General features: G+C 38.8%; 1 protein-coding gene across 1 annotated transcript in view; it reads left to right on the top strand.

Moving 5' to 3' along the window:
• The window catches only part of RNF217 (ring finger protein 217), a gene marked incomplete at its 5' end in the record, with an annotated part of 66,117 nt that overhangs the window by 25,667 nt on the left and 13,476 nt on the right, over positions 1-26,974 (top strand). The window contains 3 exons of the mRNA XM_083856286.1: positions 7,343-7,576; positions 14,158-14,322; positions 21,581-21,782. Of these exons, the coding sequence (XP_083712412.1) occupies positions 7,343-7,576; positions 14,158-14,322; positions 21,581-21,782 (601 nt within the window). The remainder of the gene's footprint in view (positions 1-7,342; positions 7,577-14,157; positions 14,323-21,580; positions 21,783-26,974) is intronic.

Here is a 26,974-nt window from a genome sequence, read left to right as displayed (position 1 = left end):
AATTACCTGCTGAAGTAACTGAGCACAGTTGGGTTTAATCTCCTTAATTGGGAGAATTTGATTTTGATTTTTGGGGAGTTAGGTTGTTTTCTTTCTAATTTATTTTCTAAGGTAAGTATTTAAATAAATTACAGTGAACACATGCTTCTGGGAGCTCAGGCATGCTGAAAATGAGGGTTGCTGCTCTGTAACAGGGGGAAGGTGAGTGGTCAGTGGCTGCTGCTATGTCTGTATCCCATCGTGTTCAACCTGTTCCCTCCTCACCTTCCCATTGGATAAACATGGGCTCTTGCAGTTTATGCCTTAACAGAGAACTCAGATGAGCAGAATATACGTGGATTAGGTTTGGCTGGTAACAAATTCAAACACAGATGACAGTTTCTACAAGTCTTATTCTGGCTATAGAACAGGCTGTACCCCTCTGAATTTAAGACTGTTAATTAAAGTGGTAACTGATAGCTTTTATCTTAGTTTATAATAATCAGCTTTGAGGGTTGGCTTGTTCTGGTTCTATGTTATTTGGCTGCAATGTTTTTATACACATGCTGTGAAAGCCTTACAAACCTTTACCATTACAAAAGTGTTGCTTCTCTGCTACTTGTATTTCCTAATGCTACTGAGACCCTTCCAGCAGGGCTCACTCCTGAGATGCCCAGGTTATTTAAATTTGTCATTGTATGTGGATGGTCTCCTGGCCCTTGCTGCTTTTCTGAAATCCCTTTCTGCACTTGCTCAGTTTTAATATGGGATCTTTTGGTGTCCTTGGCAGGGACAACTGCCTCTCTTTTCCAGCTGAGAAAGGGCAGGTATCTGGCTCGTTTTACTCTCCTCAAAGCTCTTCTTTCATGAGCATCTTTGGATCTTTTATTGAACGTGAATGTGTCTTCTAAGGAACAGAAAAATCAGCATAAGCATACTTACATTGGTAATATGCACACCTGGGCAAAATCAGAAAGCTTTTGTGCTTTTCCTTCTTCCCTTAATGAATGCTGAGAGGGCTGTGGGTTTGGATTAGATTCCTCCAAGGTTTGCAGTTTCTGCCATTATTCTTCCCAAGTTAACTTCTCCCACTGGCATTTCCCCTTCCCTCTGCCCCCACACACGTGTGGGGAGGAGAGGTGAAAGAGCTTTCACAACCTCTGGAGAGTGCAGGATAAAGCATTCTGCTAGTCAGTCTCACAGTCTAACTCTGGCATGCCTCTTTGCCAGAGAGTGACCGAGGTTTGATGAGTAGTAGCAGGCAGAGGCATGACTTAATGCAGTGCAGTTTTTCTAAATGCATTACTGAGATAAAATTTTCCTTTATTCATTCACTCAGTGAAGTAACAGGAGATGAAAAGGCAAAAAGGGAGAGCTGTCCATGTTGGTAATTCTTCACTTCTTGCAAAGGAGGATTTCAGTATTAATTTGTTTTTCTGAAAATAATTTTCTATAAATCCTATCCCTGGGTGGTGAGGACAAGTAAAATCTGAATATTTCTATTGATATCAGATCCATGTGAGCAGGTAACATCTACTTTTGTGGAAGAAAAAGGGAATAGAACTACATGTCAAATGAGAAAGCAAATTAAGAGGCCTTTAAGAAAGAAGTTTGGTTGAGTTTAGGTGCATTTATTCTGAAGAATATCTTTCTAGTTAATTCTCAAGAGTTTTTCGAGGAGAGTTGTAGATGTGACTGTGGAGTAAAAAAGAAGTTTGAACAGGAAGCAAACAAAATGGTGTGGGGTTTTGTTCCAGGCAGCCAAGGACCATTTTGCCAGTTAAGGTTTTGGGCTGTTTCTGGGGCTAAAGCCACTCTGGTCTCTTCCCACACAGGTGGTGCTGGCTGTGACCCTCGCTGGTGTGTAGCTGCACCATTCCACAGTGCTCCTGGGGACATGGATGTGTGTAAGTGTGCTCCTGACAGTGGTCCTCAGAGTTATGAATGAAGCTAGAGTCTCAGCCTCTAGCTGAAGTTGTGAAAACCAGATGATTTTTGAGAATTTAAGTTGATGCTGTTTAAATATGCTTTGTTAAGCATTCAGAAGATGTGCTTTTGGAGCAAAAAGGTCAGACCTTTGATGTGCTCATGGTGGCTGGATGCAGTTGTGTACTCTTAGATTCCCTGCCAACTTCTTGCTTTTGAGTGCCTTTCACCTGAAGGATGAGGGACTAGCAAGTATGTCAAAGGCCCTGAGACTTGGTTTCTTTTTGTGTCTTTTTAGTGTTGACAGTGTGGTAATTAATGCAAAACTCATTGAGAACAAATTGTTGTCAAAACTTAGAAGAAGTGGTGTCTGCTCAAGCCTGCAATGTTTGTGCCTTAGTGACTCTCTGAATGTCACATGGAGCAGGAATCACCGTGTTGTTGTCATGACTGCATCCGTGAGCGTCGTCCTTGTGAAAGGAGGACAAAGAGGACGTGGGAAGGGGAACATCCTCACGAACCCTCTCAGCGTTGGTCTGTGTGAGCTGGTGACACAATAGGAAAGACTCCAGTTCAACTTTTATTAATAATAAATGGCCTTTAGATTACCTTAATGACAGCTCAAATATATCATTTTGAATGCCTTCTGGATCCTTTTGAGGACAGTGATACATGCCCTGATACAGGCTAGTGAAGCCCTTTGCTCTTGAGGAGTGGTGACTCTTGAGTGGTGTTACAGATGGTTGTCAGAGAAGATGGTGGAGCAATTGAATGAGACAGACATTCAGGAAGTAATTTATCACAAGTCTGTTGAGAAATGAATTAAAGAGGGAATAAAAGTGAAACACCCCATGGAGTATGGTTTGTGAAGTAATGAACAACAGGCAAGAAGTTGTATGAAAATGTTCTGTGGAGGAGGTGGCACACACAGAACAGAAGATGTTCTTTCTGTTTGGTAGTGATACAACTTAAGTAGCTCCTGATCTGATTACTCTAAGTTCTAGCTGTTTATTCTTGCTTGTCTTGCAGCAGCACTGGGGGTTTGTACTGTTTCAGAGCAAGGAGGGAGGATGAATGAACTGAAAAAGAGAATATATTTCACAGGATTTTTATTTTTTCTTTTAAAGAATTTTGATAGAGAATGCCAGGATATCACTGGCACAAATCAGGTATCAGACTGATGAAGTTAGTACTAAAACCACAAAAATGCCTTAAAGGCAGGTGCAAAATGTGTAGTAAAAGTTTGAACTGTCTTTGTTTGGCACTTCTTGAATCATGTCTACTTGGATTTCAATTGGTTAGCATCTGCCACAGTGGGGTTCTGAATCATGGTGATTCCTTCAAGTATTTTCCAGAAATTATTTCTGTTTCTTAAAGAAAATAAATTCATAATGACACACTTTCCAAATATACAAGAAAAGTAATTCTTCACTGCTTTGTAACTTACCAATGAAAATGAAATAAAGGTTTCCAGTGAATCAGATAGGAATAGGATTTTTCCTATAAATAAAGGAAATATTAATCCAACCGTTTCTTTACGTAGAGTATCAAAGTCCTCTAGACTACACTATCCCTTCCCTTGCACCTGTGCATTTCCAGAATATTTTTTAATGAGTGACTTCCTTGGTAATTTACAGGAGATAAAGTGGTACAGTGGTAGAAATTAAATTTCTCTACAGAAGTGTGTCTTTGCCATGGCCATATTCACTTCTCAGCTTTAAGAAGTATGAGTAATTAAGCATGTGGATCTCTGAACTAAGAGTGAAGTTTCAGTTAGAAAATGCTTGTTTGTAGATATATGTTATAAAATAGAATGGCTCCTTCTTTAAAGAATATAGCTGCAATACAGCAGCCCAAGTACTGCCTGCAAATGTTACATTACATCCAGCCTGGGGCAGGCCAAATGACAGGTATAAATCAGTGCTTTTCTGGTCTAGTTTGAATTTTTTTTTCTGTGTAGTAAACAAAGATTTCCTTTAAAAGAAGGCTCAGGGTGTGGAAATTATTTTCTGACTTACAGTATTGTGCCATCTGTTTGTTTTCTGTTGGTGGTATCATTGCTTTCTTGGGTAGTGAGTAAATCAGTGTAGAGTCTGTGTGTCTCCTGTCTCTGTTCCCCTCTGCCCATTCTCCTCTCTACCCCCTGCCAATAAAAATGCTTTTAAAATAAAGTGTCAGGAATTGGCAGGGGGAGGTACATACTGTTCTCCTGATAATTTAAATGTTGCCTTTCTGTAGGATGAATGGCTAGAGCCTGCTTTCTCCTTCTGAATTGTAAGCAGAGTAGCCCCTCCTGAGATGCTTTACAGAAGTGAAGCACAGCTGAGTATAAGAGCTGGATGCTGCCTGACATTTAACACTGCTGCAGCTCAGCTGCCCTTAGACACATGAGTCATTCCTCATGCTGTGAAAATACACCATGCTGTTCTATATACTGAGGGTTCTGAAGTTCTTCATACACAGTGGTTTTCTTAAAACTTGGGGGTTTGACATTGTGAGAAGCTGATACTGAAGGGATAAGGCTCTTCAAAATAAAAAGAAAATTAAGGGAAACAAAACTAGTTATTCGTACCAGTGTCATAAGAGATTGTTTTATTTTGTTTTTTCTTCTGCATTCTGTAGCCTGTCCTCAGTCTATGGCAGCAGGTAGCCTGACAAGCTTCCTCTAAAGCTATACTTCCATCAGTTGCTGATGCTAGTGCACAAAGATGGACTGTTTTGGTAGGACAAGGCTCCATTGAAGTTACTGCTATTAAGCAAGCCAGCTCTGTTCACTTCAGTCCCATTCAAAACACAGGAAAAGACTCAGTCATTGCCAAACTTGAAAAGCTGAAACTATTACAGAGGTTAAAAATTATTTATTTCAAGTGGGTGTAAAACATATTTTCAAAATAAACACTAAAACCACGCCTGACTCTTACCACATATATTAATCATATTCTGTGTGGGCATGAAGTACAGAAAATGTTGAGCTTTGTATTCCTTGGTTTTATAAATGCAGTTTTGTTCTAACTAGCATTTAATATAAGCAGTGCTTAAGTACTGTCAAATACAATGCACCTTCTCATTATGTAGTGCTACTCTGTCGTAGCTTAGTTTACTCCTGGCAGAAAGATACGACTCTTTTAATACGTCACTGATGCTTAAAAATTGTTTTAAAAAGATGATGTAGTCGTAGGTGGGATTAATTAGACTATTCGGTTCTAAAGCGTACCTATACTTGTCTAAACAAAAGCTGAATGCTAATCCTAGTGCAATAGCTTTTTGTGTTTCTGTAGCAAATTGTTCGCCTAGTTCAGTGTGCTTGTGTTCTGTAGTGCTGTACTGACTGTCATCTGCTTTTTAAGTACAGCTCCTTGATGCACTGGATGATTCTTCTGGGAACAGTCCAGTGGCCTGTGTGCTTGGTTTCAATTTTACATGCTGCTACAGGTGAATCAGTGTCCTACAGGTATAAAATGTTGGCATTTCCCAGCACGTAGTATGTGAGGTTTGGGGGATTTTCTTGTTCTGTTTTTATTTACATCTTTGAATACATGCTCCTCCTGTACTTACACTTGTCTGTGTAAAAGCCAAACTGAGTGTGGCATTGTTTGTGTGTGGCAGATCTCTGCGCACCTTTAGAGCTGGAAATGAAATGTGGGGAATTTCCCTCCTAAAAATGGGTCTATTACTTGGGAGCTGCCTCTCCTCTGTACTGCAGACAGATTTGCCTCCATCCTGACTTGCCTGTGCCTTGAGCCAAGGCTGCTCAGGGCACCATGGCAGTGATAGCTTGCTGAGGTGTTCTCCACTCCGGTCTGAGACTTGCTGCCACCATCCACACGACATTTCTATCTCTAACATATACATAATCTCTTTGCTCTCCTGAGTTTTTAGCTATGTTGCTGAGAGAACAGAGGTCGTGCAGTAGAAATTTTTTTGAAATCAGTATAAACCTTGGGTTTGATACCTTGTTGTTATGACTCTTCTAATCCTCTGGTTCCTGACTGAATTATCATTCAGTTAGAGTCCATGTGGCTCAGTTGCTGAAGCAACAATGACAGGGTTGCGTTGTGTTGCTTTTTAGGATTTTGCCTTCCTTTTTTAGCTTAAATACTGCATTAGTGGAGTCTTTGTGTCTTCTGGTACCGCCGTGCAGCAACAAGATCTGCATCCAAATCTGAGGTGTTTGTCGTATTTAGTGTATTGTTTGGTTTTCAATTAGGTTTCTCTAATTGAGCATATTAAAGAATAAGCAATGTGGAGAAATCAAACTTGCCAACCTTTAAATAATAATTCTTGGAAAGAGATATTGGTTGCACCCTTTTCTCTTCATTGGATGCTCAATAAGGAAGGAGTTGAGTTGATGGTCAGCTGCACTGACCTGCAGTCAAAACTCACTCATTCAAGATTACTTGGGGCAGACACAAACATGCTCTAGCTGGGTCCTTGCAGACTCTCAAGATCCAGCAGAGTTAACTTGGGCTCACTGCCAAGCCAATGCAACTCTAGTGCTCCCAGACCAAGTAGGATCTGCTGTTTTGGCATGGAGTCTGAGCAGTTAAAGCCTGCCAAGTGTGAAGGGTGCAGATCTGGGTCCAGTGTAGTTCTTGGATCCAGGAGCTCTAGAAACACATTGCAGATGTCTGAACATATGGATGAACTTGGGACCATCAAGACTCATTACATCAGCAACAGTTTCTGCCCTATTAACCTCAAGTTTGTTTGTTTGTCTGGTTTTAGCTTGGTTTTTATTAAGGTTTTTAAATGTTGTTGTTGTTGGGGTGTGTATTTTTTAAAACTTTAAACTCTTGAGTTCTGGGGAAATGCATTAGCTTGATCAGCCCCAAGCTCAACTAAAACTTTCTGCATGTGCAGTGTGGCATGTAAGGAGCTTCTTGAAAGCAGACTGCAGAGACACTGAGTGCACTGAGCAGGAACCAGCTCAGGGTTCCTGAGTCAGAGCTGCTGATCCTAAACTGACTTTTAATTTCTCTGTGCGGTGATTCTCATGTCATTTTGCAGTGAAACAGTATGCAAATGTTTCTATTGTCTGCTTTCTCACAGCTTTTGTGAGCCATAACTGTGGTGCCCTGACCATTCATTACACCCAAAGTATGGAGTACTGGGTGGACATTTAGTTAGGACTTGTATCTAGTTTTGTGGTGTATGTAGCCATGGTACATACACTGAGAGAATATGTTTAATAATTGCAGTTGTCAGGGTAATTAGCTTTTCCATTTGGATCTGAAAATGCTCTCTGGAAAAATTGCAGTGTGCTTGATGTAGCTCCACCAAGCACAAATTAAATAATTTAAAGGTGATGTGCTAGGTAGTCTCTGGATTGTTACAGTATTTGAAGTTAATTTTCCTCACAAAATTCACCAATGCTTGCTTAACTTTTCTGAGCAAAATGTCATACAGGTCTTTTTTTTTTTTTTTTTTTAATGCGCAGGTGCAGCTGGGACAAGCGGATATAAAATGCCCCATCACAGAGTGCAGCGAGCACCTGGATGAAACAACTGTCCTGTATAACCTGCCCCATGACGACATCATCAAGTATAAATACTTCCTGGAGCTCAGCCGCATCGACTCCAGCACCAAGCCATGCCCTCAGTGCAAGCACTTTACAACCTTCCGGAGGAGAGGCCACATTCCTACCCCTGCCAAATTGGAGAACAAATACAAAGTGAGCATGCTTGCCGGGGCTGTGGGTTAGATGGCACTGCAAAAGTAGGACAGCATTTGGTGAGCATTAAATGAATTTTTTTGTTTCACTGGAGCTGTGTGCAAGCTATGATTAGGAATATGAACACATAGTACGTCATTGATTAAGTATTTAATTGACTTCTAACAGTTCAAGCAGCTGAACTCTTCAGCTTGTATTTTTTTTGGTAGGTGGCATAATTTTGTCCTGAGATATAGTTTAATTTAAAGAGTGTTTTCTTTTTGACATGCAAGTAATATGGTCACAGTCAGAAGAGACTGGGAAAGGGGAGTTACCACTATAACCAATCATTTTAGACACACAACTTTTAAGTTTTCCCTGAAACTCTGGGTGAGTGAGTTCTGGGCATTTACAATGTTAGGCTGTTGTCTTTGCTTCTTCCTTAGTAATAGAGCTGTTGTCTGTCCTGCATGTTGATTCTGATTTCTTCACTCCCTTTACAGAGGTTATACATTACTGTAGGCTCATCATTCACAATGCAGAACTTTGAGAAACAGGAAAAAAAAAAATTTTCTGCAGTATTTCTTTTCATAGAAGAATTTCTTATACTGTGAATTCAACCAAAGATAAAAAGCAAGAATTTATAATAAGCTTTGAGCTGCTGAAAGTCCATCTAAGTTCCAGAAGACAGCAGTTGTCTGCAGCACTGTGTTCTGTGATAGTTTTCCATCCGGTTACTAGATTTGTTGTGGTTAATTTCATGACTGAGCTGGCCTTTCCTGGACAAACCAGTTCTCCTCAGTAGGAGTTTAGATGACTGTTTAGATAGCCCTAATTACACAGCATAAGATTCAGCCCAGTATGAAGATTAAAAGGTGGAAGGTTGTGTATTTGTTGGAGTTGAAAAGTTGGTAAAGCTAATTCTGAGCTATGAGCTATTTGTGCATATGTGTGTAGGGCATGAATAACATGCCACAAGGTGTTGGAATCAGTGTTTTCAAATTTTTGTCATCTTACATTGCGGTGGAAAAAAATTGAAACTACAAGTAAAATTCCTTCTGCCCAAAGCTATTCTCCTTCACCCACTTGCTTCATCATCACCACACATCAGATGTAATCCAGGGTAGATCAGAGCCTGTAATGCTTTGGCAGCCACCTCTATTAAGGTGTCAGAGGCTGTTAGTGTCCCACAGGTGTGGGTCATTGGTGGTGCAGCTGTTGTATCACAGTCCTGCCAGATCTGAGAACATTCCTCAGAGCATAATCAGTGCTTTTTTATGAGTTAAAATGTTCCCAACTGCCCTACAAACCACAATGGGAAGGAATGGGTGACTGTGTGGTGTATAGTTCAGGCCAGGAGCAGTTCACTGGTCATGTGGTGGTTCAGTGTGTGTGTGTACCTGTGATCTGCAGAGCTTAAATCTCCTGGCAGCAGACTCTGGCAAAATCTGTCCTTTGAGCTGAGCCCAAGTGTTGTGTGCAAGAATGTCTAGTTGATGCTAGTCAGAAATATAATTGGGAAAATGCTAGCAAGCAGTACAAATGTTCATGGTCCACAGGGCTTCAGCATACTCCTTGAACCTAAACTGTTTTCTGATGTAGATACAGTTTTAGTGATTTATTTTAAGCTTAACACAAGGATAAGTTTTGTTGCAGGGAGAAGGTTTAAAAATATGGCTATACAGGGCATGGAGTATATGTGAGTAATTTACATACACACATACCTGTGAACCAATATTATCAGTTTTCTTAGGTTCTTCTGTGATTACGTGTACACATTGTGTCTTGAATTTTAGGTGTTTGGAGGCGAAGATGCATTTTCTTTTGTGTATAGCATAGGTGGCATCTGACTGGAAGCTTTTGAGGCTCTGCCATTCACATGCAAGTAATCTAAACAGCAATTGCACCAGATGAATTCTGCACCAGCACTGCAAGTGTTGGTTTCAAGAGAACTGAGTCATGTATGGGGAACACGTACACACAAGCCTGCTGGTAGGATCACAGCACAGCCAGTACCCTCACTCTTTTATACACTGCAAGGGGAAAGCTTTCTAAAATCCAAGACTTCATTTGAACTGATACTTTAAAAAGGTTAGAGCCATTTCTAAAATCTTGATACAGTATTTAAAATTACAAATAAAATGGAAATTTCAAGAGGCAGCAAAATTATAAGTTAGTTTTTCTTGTTATAGCTGATTTGTGTCAGCTAAGCTGGTCTTGGTCTAACAGTTCAATTGGCTGATATTCAAGTCACAGTGTGCTGAGCCTGGAAAGGTAACATGTATGTCGAGGAAGAAGGAGGGGAAGAAAAAGAGAACTTGCTATCCAAACCTTTCTTCTACCATTAGTGCCACTTAGGGCCACACAAAACAACAGCAACAGAACTATTTAATTTTCTATATAAAATATTTTTATTGCAAATGGACCCAGCATTAACTCTGAAAATTTCTTTGCCCCCTCTCATATGTCCTGAATTGAGTGCCTTGTGGTGGCAGACAAGAACCTAACAAACCTTTGTTCAGAGCTGTTATGCAGAAGTGCAGTGGAAATGGGCAGAAATTGAAAAATTGCTGGTTGAGTTCCTGTGCATGGAACAGGTAAAGGTTTCACAAGAGTGAGTAAGAAACTGTGAGGAAGCTTCTGTGAGGAAGCTCTGGCTTTTGCCTGTTAAAGTTAGTTTTTTGACCTGCCACTTGCCATGGAGAAGCAATACTCTGCTCTGTGAGATTCATAATGAAATTTTCTTGTTCACTTCTGTCAAGTGATACATGTCACATAAAAGGAGGGCTTGAGGGCTTGGATTTGCAAATGTAAATGCTTTTTCAATGCAGTTATTACACAAACCATCTTTTTTTTTAACTACTAAAGAGTTTCTGAAAATTGTTCTAGAAGGAATTTGTACCAGCAGAGATGCTGTGATAGAGCTGATCTGTTAGCTCCCCACTTTTGGATCAGATTTTAACTTTTAAGTGGCAGATATCTTCATGGCTGTGCATCACTTCAGTCCACCTTGAGCCTCAGCTGCTGCCGATGTGATGGTTTTGCTGTGCTCTCCCTCCTTGCTCTCAGCTGTTTATTCCTACCAGCCTGCCTTGGCTTATGTTGATGTTTTGGTGTCACACTGGCAGCTGGATCAAAGATCAGCCCTAATTGGGGTAGAAATTTGTTTGTTTTGTTGTTGCTTATTTTCAGCTGTTTCAAGAGAGGGGATGGGTTGATGATGAGGAGAAGGAAGTTGTTTTGGCTGGAGCCCATATTTATTTTCAAATAAAGTGACAGTATCTGCAGCTAGAGACTGTAATTTACTTAATCAGCTAATTGCATAATTAATTTGGCCATCCTCTTATATAGCTACTGTTCCACCGAGCAGCAGAAAATCTCACTAAGCTTTTTATACCTTCAGGTTCTAGGAATATTTTTCATGTGCAGTCAGTTTTATTATCATCAGGTCACACTGAGTTGGGTTTTGTGTTGAAATTATCTATCGGTTTTGAAAAACCTATTCCTGTGAGGTGAGGAAACTGATAGATAACGTAGCTTGCAGTAAAGAGGCTTGCTAAGAAAGTGGAAAATGTTAGCCTCAAAGGTCAGTGTTTCAGAAAGCTGAGAACTAAGAGAGTTAGAACACAAAGTTGTGCAATCTTTTCTATGTCAAGGGAGATTGATCTCCAGATGGCATAGAAGTTTGTGTCTATATCCATCCTCTCAATTCTAATCAATAGAAAGAGAAATCATAAAATAAGTGGGAAAATGTTTGTGTGAGGGAAAACATATTTGAAAAAACACAAGGTTAATGTTTTGTTTTGCAGATATAGTTTGTCTGCTTTGCTGGACTATATTTACTGGTTTAAAATTATATGGAGATAGCATTTGTGTGGCCTTGAAGCGTGAATCAAATAATATTTGACTTTTCTTTCAGAAAAGCAGAAAAAAAGTGAAATAAAAATGTGAAAGACTGCTGTAATTACCCTGTTCTGTTTCTTAAGCACAGGGGCATCACACTGCATCCAAGTTTAAATGGTTTTAGGGGTTTGTTTTGCAGCCACTAGTTCCAAGAAAAATAAGGTTCATAACTACTTAAAGGACATAGTTTTCTTTGCTTGCTTCAGTTATGCTCAGGAAGCATTGAACCCACAGAAGTGAAATGGCCTGTTCAAAATATAAAAAACTATTTACAAGTTCAGTTTTGAGGAAGGTGCTGTCAGGGTGACAGGTGGAAGAGGAAACTGGAAATGAAACATAGAGTTCTCACTAGTTCAGTTAGGGCCATTTGTGGTAAGAAGTGTTATTTTGAGTTCCTGTGGTTATAGCCTCATCCTGTATTTCAGTACTTTCTGATTAATGTATTTAGAAACACCTGATGTCAGTGTGCTTGTGTAAGTTTAAATATATATCCTAGTGGCTGCTGTATTGCTTTCACTTATGTGCATGCTATAATAGAAAGAGTATGCAATTAATTGTCAGATATTCATCTAAAAGCAAACCCACAGAACTTGTGTTTTAAATTATGTTGCCTTTTTATTTAAAGAAGAGGCTTTAACTTGCAGCTTCCTAACCTGTTGATTTGGGTTTGTACTTTTTAGCAACCATGTTCTATCTCAAATGTCTGAATACTGCAACTGATGAAAGTTTTCAGGTTGTAGTTGTAGAGCACTTACTTGTGGCTACAAGCTCCATCTTTGACTGAGGTATAACAAATACTGAGTCCCACAATATGATGCTTGCTATAATCTGTCTCCCCAGCAGCAGGACATTGTGATATGTGTTGTTGAAAGACATAAATTCAGTGCTGGGAGGGAGTGGGGAAGAAAAAGGAAAAAATAAAGATGCGGAGATATGGTTTAGACTACGTTAGATGACTGTCTTGTGTATATTGGTTTTCAAAGTATTGTGGAAATACTGATCAGTGCTTTGTGTTAGTTTGGTTAGTAGCAATATATATATATATATATCAATCATTCTTTAGGTTCCTCAGAGCAGGAAATTTCCTTTCTTTTAAACTGGTTTTATTAGGAGAATTCATCTGGGAAGCAGAGATGCAAGATAGTATATTTTCATTGATTCAGCATCTTGGCCACTGGCTCATTATATTTGACAAAGGGCATTGTTTTGTATTGCTTTTGTTTTATATTTTATCATGGCCTTGGACAAATTTTCAGGTAAAAACTAATGATGTTTGTAATGCACATGTTTCAGTTTTAGTGTGTCGTTTCTCTTTAAACAAGATGTAGTGATTGCATGTGTAAATAATTTGGCTAGCCCCAGCAAAATATGTAAGGGAGATCAGAGCACCTACTTTTGGATGCTTAATTGTAGTCAAGGAATCATAACACCAGTTGTCATGACTCAACAGGAGGACACAGCAGCTGGTGGGAGTGAGAACTTGAGAAATATGTTTTGGGGACTTTACATGTGACTCCACTCTAGGATGTGAGAAGCACACACACCATGCAGATGATTCTGTGGTTTGGTGGTGAACCAAGTCTGGACACAGATAATCAAAAACCCTTGGTTTGGCTGGTTGAAGTCCTCAATCCCATCCATCAGCTGGGTACAAAACCTGGGCAGTGCCAGACATGGACTGCAACTGGAGATGGTGGGCAGGGCCCAGCAGTTGCTTGAGAGGCTGAGATGTTTTGCTGCCAAACACAGCAGAAATGAACGTGTTGTAGGAGCCTGGATGTACCTGAGTCTAATGTGGCTTCTAGTTCTTGCCTTCCTTAGTCATGACCCAGGTTGGAGGCCTGTCTTTTGTCAGATAAGCAGCTGCAATGTGCCTCTGTTTATTACTCCTGCAAACACAGCAGCTGCCTTAGCTTTTCAGAAAAAAAAAGAGCAGGCTGTGGAAGAAGATGTGATGACGATGGTACCTGTTTGACACAATGGTTTAAAACTGAGGGAGTGGAAAGAATAGATCCTTTCTCAATTTTAATATGGCTTGTGGGTTTTGCCATTAGGTGTGGTCTGTAGCAAGTGGGCTGTTGGCACAGCCTCAGCTTGCCTTGACGCAATCAAGAGCAAAAGGAGGTGCCTCACTTCCCGTTGATAGTTGTGGCTCTTGGATGAGAGCCTTGCTCATGGCCCCTTTTCCCAGGACCATTTCTAATATAAGCTTCATAACCCATGCTGAGTTCCGTAGAGCCCCTTCAGAAGACCAAGTACTTTCTGTAATAGCCTTGGCAGTGCAGTTTTTTCCTGGAAAAAGACAGATGCACTGCACTGAAAACTGTCAGCTAATTTTTAGGTATTCTCACAAATGTATTGGATGCAATTGAATAAACTTTCTGTATTCTGTCTTTTGTCAGTTGAGCCACACAATCACTTTGGGAAGTAGTGCCTGTGATTAAACCAAGCTACTTGTGCTTCATTTGATTGAGACCTTTCCCAGCTTTAGCAATTACTTTTGTATTTTCTCTTGTTTAAAAAGGAAAAGAACAAGCTAGCTTCCACAACTTATTGTGTTTTTAAAACAGAGTCTCCAAAAGATGTTAGACCTTTTCTGGGCAGCTGCTCTTTAATTGGAGAGCAGTGGTTTTAAAACAGGCTTTCTACTTGTATCAGCACCCAGCTTGCAAACGTGTGGTGTTTTCTCATTTATACAGATCCAGTGTCCATCTTGCCAATTTGTCTGGTGTTTCAAGTGCCACTCTCCCTGGCATGAAGGCGTTAACTGCAAAGAATACAAGAAGGGAGACAAGCTGTTACGTCACTGGGCCAACGAAATCGAACACGGGCAGAGGAATGCCCAGAAGTGTCCAAAATGCAAGGTGAGCTGCTCTCCCTTGTCTTGCAAGTGGCTTCCAACTGTTCAAATATACATTTAGAATAAATATTTGTTTCTGCTCAGCATTGGAAATGAAATTCACACTTTGTGTGCAGTTTCTTGTTAATGACTTGCTGAGAAAAACAGGTCAGATTTTTTTGCTAGTTCTTGCACTGATTCTGCAGAATGTCTGCATGTAAAAGAAACATTATGGAAACTATGAAGAGGGGGCTTTGATGTATGCTTTGAATCATAGAAATGTTTGGGTTAATTAATTACAGAATAAATTAATCCTAAAATAAAGCTTTAAAGAAATGGAAAGCTTTAGGAAATATAGTGCCCTTTGTCAGGTTTTCCAGAGAGTTTGTGTGTATTCAGTGTCTGAGCAAAGCTGGAAATACTCTGTCAACAAGGTAACTAAGGGAAACTAAGGCTAGGCAAAACTGTAAGTTTTGTAGGATTGAATGTTAATTGAATGCAAGCTGTACCTCAAGGTGGGAATTCACAGGCCACACCTCGAGTGCTGTGTCCAGTTCTGGGCCATTCACTTCAAGAAGGACATTGAGGTGCTGGAGTGAGTCCAGAGAAGGGCAGCAGAGCTGGCGAAGGGAGCACAACTCCTGTGAGGGGTGGCTGAGATGGCTGAGGTCCCCCCTGAGCCTCCTTTTTAACCTGCAGAAAAGGAGGCTCAGGAGGCGCCTTTTCATTCTCCACAACCGCGTGAAAGGAGGATGTAGCCAGGTGGAGGCTGACCTCTTCTCTCCCAGGCAACCAGTGACAGGACAAGAGGGCATAGCATACAGCTGCACTGGCGGGGGGTTCAGGCTGGACATAAGGAGGAATTTCCTTGCAGAAAGGGTTGTTAAGCATTGGAATGGGCTGCAGAGAGGGGATGGAGTCACCAGCCTGGAGGTGTTCAAGAAATGACTGGATGTGACAAGACCATCAAAGGTTGGAGTTGATGGTCTCAGACATCTTTTTCAACCTAGATGATTCTCTGAAGTTTTTCTCCCTATAAATTTTCAACATTGAAATGCAGTTCCACACCCTAAAAATGTCATTCATCCCTTCAGAGATGAGAAGTATTTCCCACTACCTAAATGAGATGCAACAGCCCTGCACCCCTGCCCCAGTTGCCCTTAATGAAAGCTGCTCTTAAATTTGTTCACTATTTTTTTCACAGCTACCAACAGAGTAGTAAGTCAAAGCTGGACTGTTTCATAGAAAATGAATATTGAATGAGAAAATTTACGTGCAAACGTATAAAGTATGTGTCACACTTTGAGCCTTACACTGTGCAAATAAGAAAAAGTTCATCAGTTTACTAAGTATCATATTTCGGTCTTTGAGAAAGAAAGGACTGTGATGGCATAGTTTGAAATTGAAAGATTTCAAAACACTGAGCAAAATTGGAAAGCTCTGAAATCAGCAGCTGGTTGTTTACCCTTCCTCCTGCATGCCTGTGACCTTTTAACAGAGTTTTTGCAGCTTGCTTTTTGGTAAGAGTTGATAGGTTTGAGTCAGTTCTAAAAATGTTCACTTTCTGGGAAGGCTTAAAGTAAAATACTTTGTTCCTTTTAGAGTGGGAAGAAATATGTGTTTTGATTTTAAGCGTTTGACTTGTGTCCAGGTTCAGATTTTATGACAATGGGAATGATGTAACTTGAAATAAATTGTCAAAAAAATTAAGAAAGTGGACTAAGCGAAAAAATATGAATGTGGAAAAACAGGAGTGGTAAGAAGGTTGATAGCTGGAAAGAGAAAGGAACTAAAACTGCTAAGTCTAACATAGAGCCTGAATAAGTAATAATTTAAAAATGCTACATTTAAATATTCAACTCTTCACCACCTTCAAAAGAAAAGGCTGAACACTTGAAACTTACATGGCATGTTACTAATTCTGAAGCATGAAGTTGCGTGAGTTTTGCTGCTAATTTAAAAAATAGTGGAGGTTTCTTTTCTTAATCAAAGGAAAATAAAACCTCCTACATGGTGGGAGGGAGTATGGAAACTTATGGAACTAGTACAGAAAAAGAACCTCTGTTAAGTCCTTCCTGGTAATTTGGCACTGTAAGAGAATATTGAAGAAGGAATTCAACCTTTTATTAAACTGTGTTGCTACCCCAACTCTTGATACTTTTTTCTTCAGAAGTAAAAAAAATTCTTCCTGCCTACCATCTCAATTTATTTTAAAATCAAATCTATAACCTGCAAGTAATCAAAAGTATCACTTAGTTGACAGTTAGTTCAAAAATTACATCTTTGAGTAGTTCAAAAAACTACATCTTTAGCATTATTCATCTAATATTGAGTAGGTATTTGGGCATGTGGGGATAAGCAATCTGACAGTTACCAATTTGAAGTCAGGCGGATTAGATCTCATACTTCTCTGTCTCTCTCTTCCATCCATTCCTCCCTCCAAAACCTGTATATAAAATGACATTGAATCAGATGATAATCCTATTTCCAAATAAAATAAAGAGTGACGGAGAAAATAATTTGTAACACACTATTTGATTTATCCATATTCTAGGTCCACAAAGGCAATGTTTCAGGTGAAGACTTTTTATTATTATTATTTTAACCTCTTTCATATTTTTGTTGAAAATTTGCAGCAGCCAAAATTGGCAAATAGATTGAGGGAAAGTCAATATTAAATTGTGCCTAAAGCTATTTGCATTTCATCTTTACACTAAAACTGAAATGAATGGAAATTACAGGTAAAAACTTTATTAGAGGCACAGTTTCTTCACTGAAGTAATATGTAAAAATACTGGTAACTTCCAAAGTGTGATAGGGATTACAGTATACTGTGACCATATTTTACACATTTATAGCTTCTGGAGATAATTATTTATACACACAGGTACATAGGCACACGACTCTTTTTAGCTGTACTGTGGAGAAATCAAATTCATTATCTTGTCTGGGCATGCTGGTGAGAAAATCAAACACACTTAACAGCGTGTGTGTATACAGAGGCAGATCCTTAGGCAAATATGAGTATTTCATTGGTTTGGGTAAGTGATTTGAAAGAACATAACCCTATGTAATGTGAATATAGCGGGGACTGTTATGAAGCTTAAACTTGACTACTTCTTCCTGTAGTTATATACAGCTTTAGCACATCTAATAGGAATAGCTTATATTTACCTGGTTCTCTCCAAGATGTGTTTGCATAAGATAACAAGAATGTTATACACTGTCCAAACATTTAATTATAGATTCATGTTGTGACTGTGTGTCAGTACAGAAATATGGAAAAATGCTACTTTTTTAAACTGCAACTTAAATTTATTTTGACTTTTTTCTTAATGGAGTCTTTTCCAAATTTACTATACACTATTTTTAGAGTCAGTATGGATCATTTTTCTCAACAAGACTTGTCCAAAAAGTGCTAGTCTTATTCTAGAGTAAGTTGGCTAGTAAGTGCAAATTTGCTACATGTTATTGGATGTCATTTGCCAAAATCTATAACATTATTTGTCTTTCCCAAGTACTGTTTTAAGGAGTAATTTTTTACAATTTCTTGGTAGATTTGCAACAACTTTTGTTTTCACAAGTGTTTTTACAGTACAGCAAACCAAAACAAGGAAACACCATGTTGTGGTGTTATGTTACCACAGATTTCCAAAGCAACACTATCTGAGGAAACGCCGCATAGCAGCTCTAGCTTAAAAGGCTTTGAACAGCAGCAGAAATTTAAGAACAAGCATGTCAATGCAAATAGAGTGTGTACTTCTGATCTGTTCTGATTCATATTAATGTTATCAAATAATTCAGTTTTTGGAAGCACTCCGCAAATTAATTCTCATCCTCTGGAGGGAGGAGAATCCTTATTTGTATACAAAGGGATAAAGCTGTGCAGGTTTTCTTCAGGGGTGGAGGAGAAATGGCCACTCATCCTCAGAACTCTTGGTAGTGATTTCCATAAAGGATTTCTATGCAGAGGGGGTAAAATGAGGGTCTGAAATAGCCACTGTGCTACTTCGGTTATCTACTTGGGGCTCCGAACTGAATGTGTTTTCCCTTGGTGTGTGGTTTTCACCCCTGTTGTTCTGGAAGCCGTTCTTGGGTTTCTGAATGGCTAAACCTTCCCCTGTAAAGGTGAGTGTACATCCTTGGTTTTGAGCAGGCCGTGGGTGCTGGATGGATCCAGTAGCTTCAACTGTGAATGCATGGAGGCAGAAACTGGGCTTGCAGTTGCCATGCTGCAGGAGAGCCTGCAGAGGAGCCTGCAGACACACGGCACTGGGCCACACACAGCCGCAGCTTCACACAGCCAGCGGCATTCCTGGCCCCGGGTGTTCCCCCGGCTGCCTCCTGTGCGCCATGGTGCTGTCAGTGCAGCAGGAACACCCCTGATATCTGAGCGGCCAAGATCACTTTCTCAATCTATGGATTTGTAATCCATCCCTGTCAGTGGATTATCTGGAGGGCACGGAGGCATGCCCGTGTGAACCGGAGAGGAAGTTGATCTGGTGAGATGTCATGTCTTAGGCTTGAAAGCCACCTGACCAAGTGATACAAAGTTCACCTGGCATTGTCAGTCTGCAGAGCATGTGATAGACAGACCAAACCCTGTATCTAAGCTTTGTGGGGGTTTTTGCTTCGTTTTTTTGATCAAGTCTTTACTCACTGGGAAAAAGGAAATTTTTTGCATAAAAAGGTATAGACGAGTAGAGCCGGTTGTTCCAGATTTGCAACATTTGAAGACAGTTAAATGAGCAGATGAGTATTGACTAAAATATTTTTATGGTTTGCTTTTTGAAGAAGCAGACATGAAATGTATATAGTTGCAGTATTTGTCTGTAGGAAAATAAATCCTTATCAACTTCTTTCATGTTTCAAGAGGACAGTATGTCTGGAGACTTCAGGGCAGAAACAAGTAGATTGACCAATTATTCAGGAGTAATGCATGACTAACTGGAGCTGCGAGACTTCTAGGAGAGCATGGGTAGAAGGATAGCAGTTTCTAAGGGATGGATACTTCTGAAAGCTATAAATGGTAGAACACAAAGGGCTGTTGCTAGCACCTCCTTGAAGTTCTAACTACCAATAAAAATTAACTTATTTTTGAAATGCAAAGTAATTTTAGTTTACATCTAGGATTTTTATAGGTTCAAGGATTCTTCAGAATTACAATGCGGATGAATGGTAATTTAATTGGGTTGGTAAATTAGAGAATAGAGAGAAGAATTCAACTGTCCCAATTCAAAAAGAAAACAAAGCAACCAGTTAATTCTCATTAGTCACAAAATCGAGTTCTCTCATTTACATTTTTAAGATAGAATCAGCAGATGAGGAAAATTACTCTTTAAATTACAAAAGTGTGTATAGTTGCTGTCTGAGTTTGTCCCCTGAAAAATTGATTTGAATTAAATTTTAAAGTTAATTTGTTAAAATACTTTAAGTCATTATTAAAATTCCTTCCTTTCAGTTCAAGTTAATCTGAGGAATTACAGTAAATAAACTGTGACTCCCTAAGCAGAGGTGACATTTTTTCACATGTAACCTGAGAAGTAAGAAGTCGAACTGACAATATAATGTCCCTTTTAGAAAGAAAAAAAAAACAAACAGTATATTTTCTTATGGTATGCTTAAATTGGTCTAATATTGGGTAGACTTCTCTTTCCATTTTGCCTGCTGTCAGTGTTTAACTGTGAAAGTTTTGAAGTCAAGTGGCTTATAAAGCTCATCAGCAATGGTGTTTTTTTCAGGTGCTTCTGGAAAACAGGACACCTCTAATACAGCAGAATTCCTTGGAGTAGAGGGGGATGTTTGCTTGGTCAGACGAATTTTAAGTCTACTAAAATATTTGCCTATTAGAAAGCATTGTTTTTAATAGCCCAGTTCTCTCTTTTGTGAATGTCTTTCTGTGCTTTTGTATAAAAGCAGCATTTGAAAACATAGAAATTCAAATCCTGAGGTCACTATGTGGCATAGGGATACTGGCAGGTGTATCTGAACTACTGTTACCTTTGTAACTCTTACCACAAGTGTTGCAGATGGAAAGCATCACTTTATTACATGTATAAAGTTCTCGTTTAAGTAGATGTTTGGGTGAGCAAGGTGAGAGCCCAGATCACCCCTGATCAACAGCAAAGAACAAATAAATGCATTTGACCCTCTCAAGAAGGTCAGATACCCCAGGAGTCACGAGCTTCCCTGGAGCTCACTGAGCTTTCAGTGTCTCTAGAGCTTGCAGGGCCACTGATGGTCATGCCATGTCTTTGCTCGTACCTCCTTGCAAAATAGATATGTGTAGGTAAGTGTAGGAGTTTCAGGAGACATTGATTTATCTGTTGCAAATTTCAACAGGTGAAATTCTAATTGGATGTAATGGAAAAAAGTATTCCCAGGGAGGATGGTGAAGCATGGTATAGATTGCTCAGAGAGGTTGTGACATACCCATGCTTGGAAATTTTTTAGATCTAGTGGGCTGAGACCTGAAGCAATCTGATCTGGCTGGAGTTATCCCAGCATGGAGTTAGGGGTTAAAATAGATGATCTGCAAGCATCACTTTCATCCTCAATTATTAGGCTATCTACCATTCCGCTGTGGAACGTGGTCTTGGAATGCAGGATGATGGGGAGCTATTTGTGCAAGCAATCAGTAGAAAGATGGCTGTAGAACTGGAGCAGCCTTGTTTCATGCTGTGCTGTGGGTATCATGAAAGCTTGGTGTAATTTTTTATTCCATGTATGGTTTGTGGAATCTTTTTTTTTTTTTTTTTTTTTTTTAAGGAAAAAGCATCCATACTTCTCAAATCATGCACTGTAACAGTAGTGTCTTTTTGGTGTTTATTACAAAATACCAAATCAATTTGTGATGGAAAAGGGAATGGAGCCACAGATGGCCTAAGAGAGAAATCCATCTGTGGAGGGGTCAAACAGAGTTCATAACTGTATTCACTGTGTTGCTTTTGTTTTTAATAAAGTTTGATGCTAACAGATCTACTTCAACAATAAAACCATAATTTCAGTAAGGGCAAGAATTCTCATCTGATATGAAGAGTGTTTTAACAAAAAAGGAGGATTATGTAGCAAATGGGAATCTGGAAACAATAGAACTCACATTTAATGCTCTGAAACATGCCTCAGAAAACCATTATTGTCTTAAGCCAGCTGCAGTATTAATTTATGCAAATACTGTCTTAGCAGGGGGTTGCTTGCAGCTTCTTCTCATCTGGCACATGCCTGCTTTCCTGTGCTTAGGAAGGGGGAAAAATAATATTTCTTTTTTCCTTTTGCTCATACAGATCCACATCCAGAGAACCGAAGGGTGTGACCACATGACCTGTTCACAGTGTAACACTAATTTCTGTTACCGTTGTGGGGAGAGATACCGCCAGCTCCGCTTCTTTGGAGATCACACGTCAAACCTCAGTATCTTTGGATGCAAATACCGCTACCTCCCCGAGAGACCACATTTAAGGAGATTAGTGCGAGGCTCTGTCTGTGGTGAGTGGATTAATGCTCCTTGTGGAGAGCTGCACAGTGAAGTGGTGGGGGGGATAGGGCAATTATAGTTAAATTAAAACTAGTGTTTTACAGTATTGGATGGGTAACTTAGTTTTCAGTTATTCAAAAGATGACTTATTAAATATATTTAAATATATGGCATTTGCCCTCTCTTTTTAGATGGGCCGTACTCTTCTGATAGCTTTTTTTCCTAATTTTTTTAATAATACATAAGCAAACTGAAAGAGTGCTGTCAATATGCATGTCGCTGGCTGTCTTCATTATTTGGAAGGTATATTGGAGAAATGGGTAAGAGGAGGGACCTTATTTAAATTAACCATGGTGTAAGTCTGTTTGAATAAAGTGTTCTTTGGATTTGAACCTGATCTGAGTTGAAAAATTCAAGGTTTTCCCATATAAATAGGAGGACACTATTTTAACTGTTAAGTTTAGTTCAGATAAAATCAGCTTGAAACAAAATATGAGTGATATATGTTAATTTTGCTCACAAAAGTATGATGCAAAAAATGTCTTTTTATTAAACAAAAGCACACTTGTAATTTGCTTTTGAGCCAGATAGATATCTGTCTCAACCTACAGAAGCACAAGTTAATAAAATAGACTCTTATATTTATTATATGGTGTCTTTCATATATGTGAAGTTCAGTCATTGTAGTGAGTTTATAGCATGTAAGGCTACCTATAATGTTACAGGAAATGGATGTGTTAACTGTCAAAAACTGGGAACCTATCAAGGAAAATAGAACTTTTCGTACTTTGAATTAAGGCATAAAAATTGGAGATGACTTGTAATTCACCTAGGATGAGGAAATGCTTTGAACTTGATTGTAGATATTTAGGCAAGAGACAGAACATGTGGGAAAAAGCAGACCTGAGATTAAAACATTACTCCTGAGCCAGACATGTTCCAGTAAGAAAACTGGTTGGTTTCTAAAGTAAGGTAAGAATTGATACACAAAATCATAGACCTGGTAATAAAAATGCATGTCTTGCTGCTGTGCATCGTGGGAGACTCACAAATACAGAATGCTTGTTTTAAACAAGTGACAGTGTGTCACCAAGCCCATTAGTTTGACCTCAGGAGCTTGCAAGGCTTTGGTAACCATATTTGAAAGAAGTGATTTAAAGATACAGAAATAAATAGAAAGGAGATGAAAGTTGCAAATGATTGGAGGTGCCTACTCTGAAACATTATGTAGAGATGAATTGCAACACACAAGAAGATCTAGTCTATGTGAAAGACAGTGCTGGCATTAGGGCACATGAATATAAACATTCATTAATAAATTTAGGCTCAAACTTCAAGAACTGTTTCAAAGCACTTAGTAAGATTTCAGAAGAGCTTTTAGTAATAGCCACAATGGCAAACAATGTAAGCTGTTTTTAAATATGTCTTGTTATATTTGTTAGTCTCTGCTGTAGCAACAGATTGTTCTCCGGGACATTACCAAGTCAGTGCTGCTCACATGCAGAATCATGTGTAACCTTCTTAGAATCATAGAATAGTTTGGGCTGAGAGGGACCTTTAAAGGCCATCTGCAATGAGCAGGGACATCTTTAACTAAACCAGATTGCTCAGAGCCCAGATTGTTCAGCCTGGCCTTGGATATTAAAGTTCCATGGTAAGTAAATATGTGTATGTTCACATTTATAAGATCACACATAGGGAAGGTATAAGATATTTTTGTTTTCATCTCTTATTTGCAAATGTACTTGTGGTTTGCATTAGTTAATAAACCAAGAAAGATTAGCGAAGCTCAAAGACTCAGAATACATTTCTCATAGGGTTTTCTGTTAAAAATTTCTTTCCAAAACTCCCTCTGTCACATGATGTGATTTCTCACAAGAATGATCATCTGAATAGACACAGAAGTACCTGAATCTGTCAGCACATGTAATAACTGCCCACCCTTTTACAATAGCTTGTGAACACTCAAGCTGACAATAATTCAGAGACTTTTTCATCGACTGTCATAACTTATGACTTAAATCTCTGTCATCTCTACAGCTCAAGATTTGAATATTGATCCCGATACACTTTATGAATAACTATCAAAATAGTCCAGAGATCTAACAGAACTCACTCATGAAAATAAAAAATCAAAATCTTCAGAAATTTGCATCAGATTTGAATTTAAGAATTGAGCTCTCAGCTCTTCTTCTGCTGCAGTAGATTTTGGCTATGACTTGCATGTGTGAGCCAGTCTAGGGTTTTTGTACTTTTTTCCACACAAGTGCACATGTGGGTTTTCACATCTGTTTTCATAAATGCATTATATTGCTGTAAGATTGTACCTACTGACCTTTTTCCTGACCTTTTGAAGAAGGTATAATCCCAAACTGTGATACAGTTTGTTTGTGGATTCTGCCATTTTCAATGCCAATGGTCAATTAGAAGTAAGATTTCATTCCCTGATTGTTATTGCTTTAAACACTTTCTTAGTTAAGGTCCATGTCTGAACCTTTGCTTTATAACCCTCAGTGGATGGATCCTTCACTAGTTTTAACAGTTCTTAAATTTTGGCTTCCACAACATTTCTGGTAGAGGCTCTAGGATTTCGATATGTGTCATGTAGAGGAAGTCCTGGGGTTTTTTATTGATTCCTGGTAATTTAATTGGCTACTTTTGTTATCATGAAATTGAGTAAATTATAATAGCTTGCTGGCCTTTTCATATAATTCTTTTATGTCCACCAGATTATACTTGTCATGATACTTACTTTCTTTTTTTGTTTTGTTTGTTTGTGTTTTACGTGTTGAGCCAAAGCTTACTAGTCTTAATCACTTAAGATCAAATTTAAAACCCAGCAATGTTGAATTCCAGTAAGGGATCACACCCAGGCTCAGGGAGGCTCCAGTAGCTAGAACTGTAAATATAAATATGTAAAGACTTTATCAGGCGAGAGAGGAGCATTGTCATCAGTAGGTGTTACTGCACAAGCCTGGATTTTGGTTCTTTTCTGAAAGTCAGTGGAAGAAGAGATGGTAGCAGAGATGCCATTAAAAGCATAGCCTCTACATTTTAGTAACGTGTAGAAAGAAACAAAGGTTGGATTTCCTGTAGAAGAATGCCTCTGCTAGTTAGCTAAGTAGTGGAAATTAAAGGAATGTTATCTTGGCTATCTGTGGGTGACTGGTGAGGTGTTGCTAGATACATGGGGTTTTGTATGACATTTTACTTTATTGCTGTGGAGAAGAAATTCTTTAATAAATGTGGTTTTGTAGCCATGTGAAGTGAAGGTTTTTTAGGTTGTTTCTAAAATCTGGCTAAGTGGAGTGTGCAGAAAGATCACCTCACAGCAGGCTGGCATGCTATCATGATTTCTATTGAGAAGCAAGTGCATGCAGTCACAAAATGCTCTGCAGTAAAAATAAGGGAAAAGTATTTATGACATCATAAATTTAAACATACTTTTCTTCATAAACCAGCTGTTATGTAAAGGTGATAGTAATCACAGGGAGAAGAAAACCTGAGAACAGTAGTGATCGTTGACATTTCTCACTTCTTTAGTCAGTGTGTTTTTTAGAGAAACTGTCCTGTGACCAGTACAGTCAAGTGAAATTGGTTTTATTCTTCTGTCCCAGCAGACTTAGAGATTTCACTCTTATTATAATTGTTTGGCTGAATTGTTTAAGGCAAAATATTTGGCTATAATTGGAGTCAGTGATGAATTATATAGGAAGGAAAAGCACGTTCAGCTGTCTGAAGTGTACTCAAGATGCCACTGGAATGCCACCTGGATTCAGTTGAATTGTATTCATAATCAGTTGCTAGGTACTTCATGGATCTGTAACAAGACACAACATGTAATGAAGCTGTTAAAGCAAATGATTTTTTTTTTTGCACAGTAACCAGCATTTCAGATAGAATTCTGAAAGCAGGATGCTTTCAGATCTGACGGACATTTACTCCTGTGCCAAGCAGAACACAAGGTTTGCTTCATGTGAGCATGGCTTTGAGCTTCACAGAAGGCAGCATGCAATTCTGTGATCCAATCTTCATTAGCAACTTCATATTTTAGTTGGTCTGACTTGTAAGAAGTTGTCTCTACACACTTGATTTATCGACTCTTTAAAAACAAATGCAGACTTTTATTAGCACTTATGTTTACATAGATATTGCTAGTTTGATTTTTAATAGACATTTTTATTGTCTCTGCCTAAACAATAATGAATTTAGACTTATAAGATAAAACTTAGTATTTCTTATGTTAGTGATTAAATCTGTTTTATAAAACTTGTTTATTATTTTTTTATGGGGCAAAGAATTCCCTAAGGATATATGGGAATTTGGATATATTACCCTAAAACCTGTAACTAAACCCAAAGTTAGGCAGGGGAAAAGTATTCCCCTCATGTTCCCTGAAATACTTCATTATTTTGCAGAAAAACATGGTTCTCTATATCACAAATAAGGCAACCCTTCTGAGACACCTGCAAATACAATTGTTATACTACCACAAATGTCTATGTCTTCATGCTGGGCCACCCAGTAGAGAAATTGTTTACCATTATTTTCAGTGCAATTGTAAAAAGGTTCTGTTTCAATTGCTTTTTGTTAAGTTACCCTTAAAAACTAGCTTTGGACAACAGCAAACTGGCTGTCATAACCTACTGCTGAGATCACCACATGGGCTAATGACCCAAGATTTTATTCAGCTCTGAGGCAGGTGTTACATTGGCTCTCTGTGCTCTCAGTCTCAGAGCTAACAGATGTAGGACAGTTCAGTGCCTGCAGAAAACATCCTCAGTCTCAGTGACATTTCTTGGTGTGTCATGATTCCCTCTATGATTAAAAGCCTCATAATCTTTTGCACTATGACAAATGATGTTTGTCAAACTAGAATTGGATATAAAGTAGCTTTCATTTCTGACATGTAAAACTGAGCATTTTGTAATTGTTTCATACAATGCAGATAAAAATTATTAGAGCAAATAGTACATACCTGCTGCTTTTCTATTGATTGCTGCTGTTTGTACTCTTCCTGATGGCAACATTTGCAAACCTTGTTCACCTTGTGTCGTTTGTTAATTTTAGTTACAAAGGTAATGCAATACTAAGAAATTGAATGTGACAGATATATAAGTAGGAAAAGTATTTTTTTTGAAATTTGGTCTTTAGAAATAATGCATTGATACCAAAAGAAGATACGATCTCATGATGATGAAAA

This window comes from Zosterops lateralis, assembly GCF_965231275.1.
Source record: "Zosterops lateralis genome assembly, chromosome: 3".
In the NCBI taxonomy this organism is placed as follows: Eukaryota; Metazoa; Chordata; class Aves; order Passeriformes; family Zosteropidae; genus Zosterops; species Zosterops lateralis.
This window is presented reverse-complemented; position numbering and strand designations above follow the sequence as displayed.